At 49.8% G+C, this 14,376-nt stretch overlaps 1 protein-coding gene across 4 annotated transcripts in view; it reads right to left on the reverse strand.

Moving 5' to 3' along the window:
* Positions 1–14,376, reverse strand: part of IGSF9B (immunoglobulin superfamily member 9B) — a 100,440-nt gene that overhangs the window by 51,058 nt on the left and 35,006 nt on the right. For all 4 annotated transcript variants that reach the window (XM_032802403.2, XM_032802406.2, XM_032802402.2 and 1 more), the window contains exons 4-7: positions 9,986–10,137; positions 6,497–6,614; positions 2,601–2,742; positions 2,130–2,275 (exon numbers count right to left, since the gene is read on the reverse strand). In XM_032802403.2, coding sequence (XP_032658294.1) covers positions 2,130–2,275; positions 2,601–2,742; positions 6,497–6,614; positions 9,986–10,137 — 558 coding nt within the window. The remainder of the gene's footprint in view (positions 1–2,129; positions 2,276–2,600; positions 2,743–6,496; positions 6,615–9,985; positions 10,138–14,376) is intronic.

The raw sequence follows: 14,376 nt of genomic DNA on the forward strand, positions 1-14,376 counted from the left end.
GGCACTCTTGCTCACAGAGCATTAGCAAAGATCCCAGAACAAGGATAAAAGCAGGTGTTTATTCCAACCGAGGAACTGGATTATTGCGAAGGGACGCTGAGCACGCCTTGTAGCTTTAAATGACAAAGCATAAGAATCCCTCTCCACATCTCCAGGACTCAGGTGAAAGAAAAACGTGTGCATATCCCATCTTTGTACGCCTGCTCTCCATGGCGGTTTCTGATGGTTATGAGACCTGAAGTGAGCTTTGGATCAGTGGCAGGATAGATTTGATGTTGTGAAGCAATATACCCTCCCAAAAGCAGAGGTCTGTCTAAATGCCTCTGTAAGCAGTTCCTAAACTTGCATCCTTTTGAATAGGGCACTTCCTGGGGACAGTTCCCTGGCTCTGAACTTTGCTTCTCTGTGAGTTCATATAAGAGAAGGAACTGGCTTCTTACGTCTCCCAGCTCCTTAATGTACGTTTATTAATGATCCATCCATAGCCTGCGTCTATTGGCCTTCAAGAGGAAGCTTAAGACCAATGGGTTTGTTCAGACTTTTGTCTCCCCTTATAAAATCAAATGCTACACAGTCTTCTATAGTAAGAGGCCAAATCAACACAACAGAACCTAGCTCTTTTTTAGCACTTTTCATGAGTGCATCTGAAAACAGTTCATACAGGAGGTTTACTGATGGGGAAAATGAGGCACAGAGAGGTGAACTGACTTCCCAAGGACACCCAGCATGCTAGGGAATAGTAACCACGCCACTTGAGTGCCAGGCCAGTGCTCCACCTACTAGGCTACACTGCCTCCAACATCACTGTTGTAAGCAACAACTATTTGGACCCTTACCACAGAACGCTGTAGGAGGGGAGGCATGTTAAATGTGTAGACACATTCCTTTCAGAGTCTGTCTCTCCAATTTATTTAGATCAGTTACTGCTTTGTATTTCATGTTTCCAGGATGCCAACACACTCGGAAGACAAGGCAGCATTAACAGGTTTTTATAATTATGCATAAAAATATAACCACACACTTGATATGATGTGTCACGGCCCTACTTCCCACACAGAACAAGACGGAATACAACTGATAATCAAGACACTATTATTAGCATTCACAGCCATCAGCAGTCAAGTCCGATACTCTGGCTGGCGTTTGAAAGGCTGGAGAGTTTGGAACAAATAGTAATCTTTGCACCTAGACACATTAAAAAGGAGCGCAATCCCACCCATCAATTTTAGGCATTTCAGTAATGCCCTTCACCGTCATATCTGACACCAGCAAATTAGATCTACATAGCACTGCCCAGGACAGACAGACAGTCACAGTAGTTCTATACACTCTCTCCCCCATATAGCAATGTCCCAAATCACAGCTAGTCATTTATGTCAGCACATAATGAGGTTCTCTGTGCCTCATTTTCCCCATCATTTGTGTCAGCACAGAGTGGGTGTAATCTCTAACTTTCTGATCTAGCACTACTTTATCTTCACTTTGCAGCGGGGTATGTGCTGGCACAAGATGCAGGACAGTGGTGAATCAGGGCCCGAGGACGCTGCATGGAAGATTTGGGGTATTTCATATGTGAATTTATGCTAGCATTTCCTTGACTTTGGTTCTGGCGGAAAAACTCTGGAATAAAGATGGGTCGAACGTTATGCTTCAGGGCAGGGTGTTTGGAAAGTGCCTTGTACATTGTGGGTGCCAATACAGGTGATAGGTACCTAGGCAAGGAAGGAATCCTACCCGTGCGGCATGGCATTAAGCTGTTAGCTGGGAGTAGGGTATTCATCTTCCTCTGAAATATCAGCTACTGACAGCATGCTGTACTTGATGCATCAACTGTCTGATTAATTATGGCAAATGCCAGGTACCATTGCATTAAACAAAGTAATGAATCCACACACTCCACCAGCCAACCTAGTCTCATCAGACCCAAAAATCTATTGTGATTTTATTCCCCTCCATCTCACTCCATATGTTGCCTTCACATCACAGTAACCCAAAAAGTTACACTGGGATAGCACAAGGAATGCCTCTAGGCAGGATTACAACAATGACATTATCTAAACCATCTTCTTCCCATAGCAAAAATGGCCCATAGATCCCTCAGGCCTCCCTGCCCCACCATCTCCACTCACACTGCACCGTCAGGTAGGCGGAGGCTGACGGTGAGCGGCCAAGGCTGTTGCTAGGAATGCAAGTGTATTTCCCAGCATCGTCTGATTTGACACGGAAGATGATCAGCGTCCCGTCAATCAGGATCCGGACCCTCAGTTTCAGGTCACTGCACAGGGTGAGAGAACAGAAGGGAAAAGGAGGAGTGAGGAGACAGTACTGGGTTCCCCTCACAGAGAGAGGGGAGTGACTCTCGGAGCCGGCCGCAGGGAGCTGTCAGGGAAACCTCAAGGGCAGCAGTGCAATGCCCGGATAGGTGCATTGGCCCACAGTGGGGGCAGAGGCGCATTGCTGGGAGAGTATCCCGATTCTCTGGGGGACGCAAGGATCTCTGGAACAGCAGACCCCTTCCTTTACTGAGAGACAGAGAGAACGGCTCTGTGACAAGAGGCGCTCCTCCCAGCACGGACCGAGAGGCCAAGAGCCGAGCTTACTTCTTGAAGTAGACGTTCTCCTCCTCCCAGTACCAGGTGTAGGTCATGTTCCCCGGATACGCCTCGGCCTGGCAGGTGAACAGGGCATCCTGGGAGATGTTGACAGTGATGTTCTCTGGAGGGGAAACGATGAAGGGGGGTCCTGAGGGAGAGCATGAGAAAACCAGTTACCTCAGCCGCCAAAAAGCTCCGGCTATGAACAGCCTCTCAGGGAAGAGGCAGCATCTCTCCCCTTAGCACATAAGATCCAGACACCTGCAAGCACCTCTGTGTATTCAACTGGCCTGGCTCCCACAAGACGAGCCTTCAACCCAGAGCCACTGCCAAAACACAACTAGATTAGGGATAAAGCTCTTTGCACTGGGGCAATTCTGATGAGCCAAGGCCCCCTGGAAGAGAGGGATTAATGGGTGCCCAGCACTACCCTCGGAGAGGGCTCTGTCCCTTTAAAGGCACACAGGAAGTGCTCTAAGAGGATCATGCAGACGCAGCAAAAAGGGGCATAGTGGGGACCAGAACAGGGTTCGACTCCAGAGCAGCAGAAGCTCTGACCTTGGTCTAGATGAGAGGACAGAGCTTCCAGCTAGCTAGTCTCCAGTGTGTCTCCCCAAACTCCCTGCCAAAGGGCAGTTTTAATCAGTGCCACGGGAAGAGCTCAGCCCATGAAACAGACACTCAATATTCAGTCTCTGAGATCCCCCTCGGCAGGGAAGAGGGAAGGAACGGAAGTGGGGAGGGGATGGGGGGAGGCAGCAGGGAATACAGACAGCTTAACAAAGCACACTCTGCCAAGGTCATCCAGGCTGGCACCCATCCTGCTGCTGTTGCCAGACCAACCACACTAACACAACATGCACTGCACCCTCTGTTAACCTCTCCATTCAGTGAGTTCACCCCTGAGCTGCCTCCTCTCCTCCAACCTCTTTCCAGAAACTAGCACAGTGGTTTTTAACACCACCTGTGATGAGAGATGGTTACTCAGTAGCAAGGTCCAGGAATCAGGGCTATGGCAGCACATGCTTTTCTAGTGGTTAAAGCAAGGAGGACTAGGAGCCAAGTTTCCTAAGTTCATTTCCAGCTTTGCCACTGGCTTCCTAATTGACCTTCGGCAAGTCACTTCATCTCAGATTCCTTCCTAAAAAAAAAAAAACACACACACAGGAGTGCAGCAGCAACCTGCCTGGAACACTGTGCGGATTAGTTAGTTAATGTCTGCAAAGTGCTTTGAAGATGGGAAATAGCATAGAAGTACAGAGCATTATTAAGTGCTTCAATAGGTGTGAAATGCTAAGCTCCCTTATCTTGCAGCAGAAATTGACCAAACAAAAGATTTATACAGACAGAGGAAGCAGGCCTGCAATGAGGACGAGACCCAGCAGGTGTCATTTTTATTCTGCACAGCATTTTCCGGTGTTTTGCAAGTCTTCCCACACTTCTTTAAAAAAAATAATCAGAACCTCTCTGTTAATCGGGACAGCTGCTTAATCAAAGAGACAGGCCCTCCGCTGGGGTGCTCCAATTAAGTGGATTTTGCTATAGTATAAATGGGATGCAGAACCATTAGGTGCTAACACAGCAGACGTACGAAAGGGGCTCTGGGCTCCTCTGGGGTGACAGCCCGACCCGGTTCTTAATAAAAAGGGGTGTAGACCCATCGGAGAAGTGATTAATGTAGAGTCCCACAATGCCACATCCCCCACAGACCAGGGATTCACAGACTGAAACAGGGGCTCGCAAACATTTTCATCCTGTGGCTCACAGCTTAAGGGAGATTGTCTAGTGGATGTCTGAGCTGTGACTTTACGTGGGAGTGGTTCATCTCCCTCCCCGGTGATCACGTGGCATCCCTGTGGCAATTGCTTCTGGAAACAAAGTATTTATGTATGTTTAGCTTCTTCTAATGCAATTTTAACAGCTGCGAATGAGAAGCCAGCATGTGACCAGCTAGCTCAGCACAGACCTCCAGCAAGTGCTCCATAGACCACAGTATCAGCAGAACTAATCCAGATGGCAGCATGAAGCCACTGTCAACACTTGGAAACCTGACTGACCATGTTACGCAAAGTTTTAAAGGGAAAGTAGGGGGCACTGCCTGCTTCCCCATAAACAATAGGGTTTTAGATGCTTTAGGGTACAATTAGAGCTATTTCACACTTCCCCTCAAAAAAAATAACTCCCCCCATAAATAAAACCAAATGACGATGATCAAGAGCTGCAGGTGTGCCATGCAGTTTCTAGACAGGTTGCGGGTTGCCACCAAAACAAGTACTTGTGGGACAGTCCTGACGTGGACACCATCAAACCTGGTAGAGTCAGTTTTGTATCACGTTGACTACGGTTCTTAGGACATTCCTATCATCACCTCCTCCACCACATAGCATTTCTCAGCCATAGGCCTGAAAGCAGTTTAGAAAAGCAGGCAAGTATCATTATCCCCATTATATAAGAAGGGACACTGAGGCACAGGGAGGTGCTGTGACTTTCCCCAAGATCACATAGGGTGTCAGTGATAGAACCAGAACCACCATCTCCTGGGTGTTCAGCCTGGCACCTTATTCACTTCAACACATCACTTCCCAAAACGAGTTTGGGGCAGACAAATGTCACGTTGTGCCACGGAACAGCCCTCTCTAAGCACAGTATATAGTTCAGAGGATGTCTGCTGAGCAAAGGGAGGGAAGACACAGATATCTGCAATCTCAGACAAATCAGCATGAGATATGTCCCTCAAGGCGCAGGATAGGTCCTGCTATCACTAGACTCTTGCGTATATTGTAGGATGCTGCATCAGCCCTCACTTCACATTCTTTGCTTTGGTCAGTTGAGCTGGCAGCCTATAATGTTATTTAAACATCTGGGGTTTAGGCTTATTTTCCTTGCTTATTTATTGATGGTATTTTTAATGGATGGCTCGGGGGAGGCCACGTCTCTCTTGCAAGAGGCTGCACAGGCCGGAAAACGGGCCAGGTCAGTTCCTACACCAGAGCTGCATACTCCCCTCACAGCCCTTTAGCGGGACATGCTGCATAAGCTTCTCACTCAATACACCAGGCTGAACAACACATGCCTTATTTTATACAGGCCTAGACAGCAGAGAAGGGGCTATCATTTATCATGTGTATGTACCGCACCTAGCGCAATGAGGCCCCAGCTGTCTGAGAAATACACATGTTTAATATAGTGGACTGCATAGGATGATAAATAAATAAAAATAAATAATAATGCCTAAGCTCTTATATAGCACTTTGCCCCAGCAGAGCTCAAAACTTTTGGCATTTCCATGGAGCTTTAAGCTTAGGATCTCTAAGCGCTTTACAAACATTAACTCATTAAGCTTCATAACCCCAATGTGAGGTAAAAACTCCCAGTTTCATAGATAGCGAAGTTGCGAGAGTGACTCACACTTGTTAGCAACAGAATCTGGAATAAAACCCAGAATTTCTGACTCCCGATCCCCTGCTCTAACCACTAGCTCATGCCACTGTACACTGGATCACAAGGAATACCCCTAAAAGACTGATGCAAAGCCAAGAACACAACCCTGCTTTCCTACTAGCTGCTATATTTGTCTTCAGCCTCTAGAAAAAAAAAAATGTTGTATGCTGCCACCAGAATCTCTATCTGTATCAGCAACAGGCAGCTGAACGCAATCATTTTTCCCCACAGCATATGCAAGCAATGCTGATGGATGGCCTTTCCCTGGCAGCATGTGACTGGCTGGTTTAAACTGTCATCATTCCTGTAGCCAGTCAGTAACTGACAAGGCTCTCGAGTGCCAATTCTAAGGGCTCTCCATTCTCTGCCCAGCTTTCCGGAGATGCTCTCATTGCAAGGCTAAGCGTGGCTGAGGCACAGGGCTTGGAATCCCCCAAGGAGCTTCCCATGAGAGGAATTACCTTGTACAAGCAGGCGAGTGGTGTGCATAGCCTCCCCTTGGATGCTGTAAGCCCGGCAAGTGTACGCGCCTCTGTCTTCCCGACTGACCGACATGACAGTCAAACTCCCATCGCTCACCTGGACCAAGAACAAGGGAGACTTCAGCACACATGAGCACTCATGCTAATGCTCACCCACCTCACAATGGTGCACTAGAGCCTCACAATGGTGCACTAATCCACACAGTCACCCACTGCCAGGCTGGCGTGCACACACTCACTGTTGGCTGTTCAGAATTTTCTCTTTTGAATTTCCCTGCCTTCAGCCATGAACGGGTGATGAGAGACTGCGGGAGGCCAGGACTGAATAAGATAGAGCATAGGTAGGGACCAAAGGTATCTCCATGGCTGGCTCCCCTCTCCCCAGGCCATTCGAAGAGCTGAGCTCTCCATTGCCTTGCACATGTTCAGAGCAGGTTTTCTGACCCCATGGTACTGAGTCCTTCCCATCTGCCAAGCCAACGTCACACTGTCACAGTGACGAGTTAGAAGCCTGCCGCTGCCCTGCTGCCCCAGCCAAGGGACTACGCCGGCTAGAACGCTTCTGTCAGCTTTTCCATCTGGATACCCGGAAAGCACTTCACAAAGGGGAACTACTCATTACCCCCTTGTCACTGCTAGGGAAACTGGGGTCCAGTGACTTGCTCAAGGTCACAGTGATGCAGACCGAACTGGGAACCCAGCCTGACTCCCAGCCCCGTTCCCTAACCAGGGGGCCATGCTGTCTCCCAGGAAGGCTGATCTCTCCTTCCCAGAGGTGATCTCCTTAAGGCCAGGTTTGGGTGCATTGGCAAGGTAGTGCTGAGGAGGAGCCTAGATGGCCCTGCCTGTGCTGTGCTGGTCCCGTGGATTAACAGCACTTCTGCCTCCAGGGCTGCCGGCATGGTACTTTTCACTAATCCTTAAGGGGCCAAGTTCTCTGCAGGTGTAACTCCACCGACTCCATTGCAGAGAATCTGGCCCAACAACTCCATGCCTTACTTTTACACAGAGACTCAAGTTGCTGTAAGCCAGTCACAGACTCCTTCCCTGGCAGGGCTGAGACACAAAATCAAGACGTCATCATCATCTGCGGTTGCTGCTTGGCGCCCACTAGCACCAACTGCATGCTCCTCAGTTTGCGCAGCAGCTTCCTTTCCTGCCTTTCCTCCTCCTCCTCCTCCCCTCCACGTCAGGAGTAGGGGCTGCTCAAGCCCTCCAGCGATTCATGTCCATTACCGCTGGCAGGTGAGAGATTGCCTAGCAAGGAACTGCCAGCGCTCAGCAGGGGAGGAGATGTGTAATGGTCACCCCCGACCACCCCCATTTCAATTTCCCCCCTCCCTTCTTCCTCTAGGCAGGCACATTAGCAGAAACCTGTCCCACAGGGGTTGTGGTGCAATCAACAGTGTTGTACAGTGCCATTATCAAACCTGCTCAATTTCCCCATCCTCTGCTTAGCATGGCTGGGCTCCTGCCTCTGATGGCATCAAGGGCTGGAGAGGTGGGGGAAGGGCAAAGCTTCTCACTCCAGGCACTGGGCAAGCGGCAGAGGAAGGATACAACTTCCGTTATGCAGAAGGATGGGGGGGAAGCAACCCAGAGGTAACGCAACCCCTCCACCACAGCGAGAGCCTCACCCCACTGTCATCTGCCCCCTCTCCCCGACACTCACTCTGCCTCATCCTTCTATTTCAATTAGTAACAAATTATTCCTAATGACTCTCATTAGTGCATGCGCTGATTCCAATGCTCGATTTGCCAATTACAGCTGTATGGAATCCCTGGCTGGGCTGAGGATCAGAGGCTTCCGAGGACATCCAGAGAATCTCTTAGGGGCTGGGACTGACACAGGAGGGAACAAATCTTCCTAGCTGACCCTGTTCAGTCACGGGATCCCCAGTGCAGCAATCCCAAGGGAATGCCCCCCATGTGTGCCTGCCAGCACTCCCCTCCCCACAACACCCTCCACACATCCCTCCTCAACAGAAAGATTTCCAGCACTGGTAATGAGAGTAAGAAAACTCATGTCGAATCCACAGACTCTATGAGCCAGATCTGCTCCCTCTGAACCCAATAGGTTTGGCCTGTGCCTCTCACACACAGCAACAGCGTCCAAGGCTGGGATAGGCCTAGCAGTGCCTGGGTTTCAGACCGAAGCTGTGGCATCCACAGCTGCCGTTCAGGACGGCCCGTCCCTTCCCTCGGTGCAGGTTCTGATGGGACCCTGAGCTCCTGCCAGCAAGGCTCTTGCATCCCTACATGTAGGTAAGAACCACTGCCAGCCCAGGAAGAAAAAGCCACCGAGCAGCACTGATAGGTACAGAGAGGGAACAAGATGAAACAAGAACATAGTCAAGACTGCGGGGCAGGAATATTGTCCCCAGTATGGGGTGGATGAGCAGGGAGAGGCGAGCGGAGGATTCATTGACTGGTACTCTACATTTCAACACACTCTGGATTTCAAACCCACATTTTATAGAGAACTGGAAGACAAAAAGGGGAGGGGGAAGGGGAGACTGAGCAAACTGAACAGATGGACATGTGGAGATGCACAAATAGATAGCTGGATCAAGCATTTGCCTGGTCCCAGCCAGCTCCTCCATTCTAGATAAAGTAAGAGTGAAGGGCTTGGCTCTCCTCCCTCCCATACCAGGCTGCAATTCCAGGGAGTTACTCCTGAGTCACATCAAGGGAAAGCAGGTGAAGAATCAGTCTGGAAGTTTCTAGCAACTCAGGGCTTCCAAAGCCGCTTTTCAGAACCTCCTGTGATAAGGAAACACGAGCAGCTCCCACAGGCTGCATTCAGGAAGGCGTCTCATCAGCAGAGAAAACCTTCTCCGAGAGGCACGGGAGGTCTCTGGGGGCCTGGCACCTTCGCATGGGTTAAATGTAGCCAGAAGGAAGATGTAATAAAACAGAGATGAGGGAGCGGGTGGAAACAAGATAGGAAAAGCAGTTGCCTGTATGGCAACCAGGCCTAGCAGGCTCCGGGCACAACTGCTGCTCCCCAGCCTTCATGGCAGTGACAGGCCAGAGGAAGGAAAGTGAAGGCTTTTTGATGCTACCTGCAGTTCAGACAGGAGAAACTGAATCTCAAAAGGCAACCAAGAAACAGACTGTGGAGGGAGGGGGAGTGCTGAGGCAGCAAGTAAAGCTCCAGAAACACCAGCTGCTTCAGCAACATCCATACCGCTTCTTAAGAAACCCTGATTGTGCCACCTCCTGTAGTCCTCTGTACACCTGGAGCCCAATCCGACCCTGAGAGCACCTCTCGCGAGAGTAGGGGCAGCTGCTCCCTCAGCACCATGGGCTATTGTTTGATACTAGCCAGAAATCTGAGATATGAAGGAGGTTCCTCTGCACTGAGGCTGAGACTCTGCAATTCAGTGCAGTGGTGACACGCCAGGCTCTCCCGCCACAGGGGTCAAGGTTAAGCATTTACAGCAACTGACCAGGCAAAGCACTTACCTGGTATTTCTCACTGGCACTTAAGAGGTTCCCTTCTCTCAGCCAGGTGACAATAGGTTTGGGGTTCCCGAAAGCCATGCAGGTCAGGGTGACGCTGCTGCCCTCCTTCGCTTCTACATACGGGGGGGGTGTTTCTGTGAAGGTGGGAGGAGCTGCAGGGGAGACACAGAGAGGCAATGCCGCATTCAGCAGAAAAACACCATCAATCCATCCTGGCCGCTTGCTACACGCCAGGCCACATGGGATGGTCCACCTGCACATGCCCTTCCTGGAGTGCAGACAGACAGCGGCCAACAGCCGTGTACCGAACACTTGGAACAAATCATTCGACTGAAGCCAAAGACAGCAGTAAGCAACACAGTTGCATGCATAGTCTTTAGTCAATTTCCCCAGCTGGAAGGACGTTCAGAATAAAAATCAGAAGCCAACCATGAGTCACCTGTCCTCATTAAACAGCCACCTTTAGCAGGTCTCTAGCTCCCTCCATCAGAGGATAGCAGCACACAGCGAACAGTGAGGCCAATCACTTAAAAAAAAATGCCCACCAATTTGAGATGCCTCTGTTTATAGCTAAGGCTGGTGTTCGAAGGTGCTGAGCACCTGCAGCTCCCTCCCGCTGACTTCTGCTGGATTGGGGGCAGGGAGGGAGTTCAGCCCTTCTGGGCATCATCCCAGGGGAGGGACACTGAATACCCAGAAACTGAGGCCACTCTTGAAAGCACTGGCTTAACCGATGAAGCCTCGCAACCCTCCTGTGAAGTACACAACTGAGGTACAGCGAGGTAAAGCGACCGGCTCCAGGTCTCACAGCTATGGTTAGTGCCAGAGCCCCAGCTCCCTTCTCCCACTCTGGGTGCTCCCCCATTTATAGTTCCAAGTTACTTCCCCCCCATTATGCATTAAGTTGTTATTGTCACAACACATGAAAACACTGCACTGCAGAAAGAGAGACTCCTTCCAATTCAAAGAGGCTGGCAGAATTACAGCACGCCCCTAATTATCAGACACAGTTAAATCCCACTTTCTAGGAAGACATGTTGACAATTTAATCTACGATGAAAACAAGTATATGTGGTTCCCCCCCACCAATGACTATTTTTTCCTAAGAAAACTAGGTGAGCTAATGTGCTCCAGAAGCACTAAAGCCCTCCCTCTAAAAGCAATTCTGCTTATACTCTATGGCTGGGCCTAGAGGATTGAGATGATTATTTCTGTTATTAAATCCCTGCATGCTCAGCACTGTATGAAATACAGAGAAACAAGTTCTGTGGGACAGGGCGCATGCAGCCAACACAAGGCTATGGGACACTCAGACGGGCTGTCTTTGAGGAAAGCTTGCGGGAATAATGGCCACAGGTTCTCTTGGAAACAGACAGCAAGGGAGAGGAAGGGGTCACCTTCACCTGCAGCTTTCCAGGGCTCACCACACTTCACTCCTGAATGAGGAGGGTGCCATAGGAACTAGCCATATCAGGGGATAGAAGGAATTAGCCCATGCCATGAGAAAGGGCAGGTATTCCTCCCAACTAGCCTCCACTCCATGCTGGGCCACCATCAGCACCTGTCATAAGGGAGAGGAAGCAGCAGCTAAGCTGGTCCCATGGCAGATGCTGTGGGAAGGTACCGCAGCACCTTCTCTCGCCTATGCAGCTTCCAAGAACTATTCACAGCTGAGGCCAAGTGCGGGCCCCAGTCAGGCGCATCCCCGGCCTGTCCCAGCACATATCAAGCCATCAGGGAAGCACATACCACCTGCCCTGCCCCACACAGGTCTCCACAGACAGGCACACCAGCATCCAAAGACATACTCACACCTCAACACACACACCACCTGTGTTCCCCTCCTCCACCTTGCCCTCCAGTGGGGCACGGGGATGGAAGAATCTCCAAAGTTATGGGGAGCAGGAGGTAAACTCCCTCCCCTCCCCAAAGGCTACAACCACAGCCAGCCCTCCTACACACAGGGGAAAGAGCACCAGGCTCTACTTCCTCAGCACTGACACGTGCTTTTCAACCTCCACTCCTTACGGGCCCTTCCAAAGGCTCTGATTATTAAGTATTGGGGGCAGGGGAGGGAGGAGACACTGTTTTGATTCAAGCTCCATCCTGTTTGGATCATCTGCTTCCCGGTGACTCAGTCTGACTTGCTCGAGTTAATAACCGAGTCAATCTCAAACCCACTAGGATCCTGGGTTGCTCCCTAATGAAGCTCAGGACGCATCCCTGCCTATCTTCAAAACTTGCTCTGCTTCCTGACCCAACCCAAGCAGTCAGACTGCAGATGTGCAAGGGAGGAGAGCTGCTCCACAAGACACTGGGTTTGGGGTGGGGGTAATAAATTGAAGAAAAGGAAAGCGTAGGGTTAAGTATCATCTGATCTTCCTGATCTATCGGGCTGTGGAACAGACTCCTTGAGGGAAGCAGATTGGACAAAGCACTAGAGAATGGATTGGAGGGAGTGACCTTGCATCAGCCCAGGACAGCATGATCTCATCTACGAAGTGTGCCAGTGACTAGCCGGGATCCACAGGGACCTTCCAGCCCTCCAGATGAAGGGGGGGATGGGGAAGAGACTATTCTCTAGGCTCAGTCGTGGGTACTTACACACACGACACGTAACCCTGATCTGGAGGGAGGCATTACTCTTTGCCGAGGTACAGGCAAATTTAGACTGGGGGCCTAAGGGGGATAGGAAAATTCCAGCCATAGTCCGAACATCTTGGGTTGAGCAAAAGGACCTTACATCCATGCTCTTGAATCTGCACTCAGTCGAACTAATGTCTCGTGTCTTTAGTTCTTGAATATGACAAGACGGAATCCTAACCCCCTGGGGCATGTGAGCCAGTCCACAAGTTTGTTTGTTTTTTGCATTTCATTAACTTCAGACAGACAATTAAACTAGACTGATCGGTTTCACTTCCTGGTTCTCCAGCCACAGTGCTGCAGCGCACCAGCCACAATGCTGCAGCGTTTAAGCTGTGAACAGTGCAGGGGAGTGTCAATGAAACAAATTCTCTTCTCACTGAAAGTCATGAAAACTTGTGTGGTTTTTAAAAAGTAATAAAACTCAAAATCTAGACTGAGGTCTCCACAAAGCTGCCAATGTCCCTGTAAGCAGGTTGCCACGTCCTACCAGCAACTTCCAAGTTCTAATACATTGGGAATGGAAGAGAACAAAGGCAATTGGCTCAAAATATTTGCTTTCAAATGAATAGAGACAAATGATGTAGCAGTGAAGGTGCAGCAAAGGGAGTCCAAGCCCAGGGGATCTATTCCTGATTCTGCCCTTGACTCACTTGTGTGATCCTGGACAAATCACACTACCCAGAATTTTCCAAGAGTGATGTCTGACTTTGGCAGCCTGCGATTTTAGGTGCTCAGTTTGAGACAACGTGGTGCCACCGTGCACTGTTAAACAGCTGCCCTGCTCCACTCCAGAGGTAGGAAAAGCAATCCGCGCACAGCCGCTGGCCAACTCACAACAGGATTGCAAAGCTTAACTAGTTAACGCATATAAAGCATTTGCAATTCTGGGACAGGAAGTGCTACAGAAGGGCAGAGTGTCACTGAATAGGCAGGTGATGTATAAACTTGTCATTTGCTCCTGCTGGTACACAGCTATCCTGGTCAGCAGCATCCCTAGCTATTATTTCTCTCATCGCCAGATCAGCTCTTTCCTGTAAATCCTGACCCATAGAACTCCCTGCTATTCCAGTCCAAGGCCTCCCACACAGGACTTGGAATATACCTTGAACCTGCCCCCGCTATTCCAGGATGGGGCTACCCCCAACACTGCTTGGCTAGTCCTGACCTGCAGCCGCCTGTGGGCAAAAACTGCCAACTTGAGATGGGTTTCATTTATGTGTATTACTTAACCCAACCTGAAATCCACATGCAAAGGCGCACAGCAGCAGCCTGTGCTGGTGCATCGAGCTAGAATACAGTCTGGTAGAGCCATCTCCACTCGGATCGTCAGAAGGCACATTTTGTTCTCAAAAATCCTGCTCACAGCATTACCCATGAGTTTAGAGACCACAAACAGAAAGAGAGAGACAGAGAGAGACGCAGAGACAGATTTTTAAATAGGAACTAGAAGAATGAATACGTAACAAGCCAAGGCCAAAAAAAAAAGGGGCTAGATTCTGATCCTCTGACACATGCTGGATTTTACTCCTTCAGGTTCCATGAAAGCCAATGAGACTACTCACAGAGTAAGTGCTATCTGGCATAAGTAGGAGGATCAAATTGTGTAACCCCCATCCTCCCACTTCTCTTTACCGCTTTCCCCAGGCACCCTTCTGGCTCTGATTAAACACAATAATGAATGGAAGCGCATTCCTTAACCAATTCTCTTCTTTTCAGTCAGATTCTCAGTCTCAATGGCTGGCTTA

The sequence above is a fragment of the Chelonoidis abingdonii genome, chromosome 18, assembly GCF_003597395.2.
Source record: "Chelonoidis abingdonii isolate Lonesome George chromosome 18, CheloAbing_2.0, whole genome shotgun sequence".
Lineage (NCBI taxonomy): Eukaryota > Metazoa > Chordata > Testudines > Testudinidae > Chelonoidis > Chelonoidis abingdonii.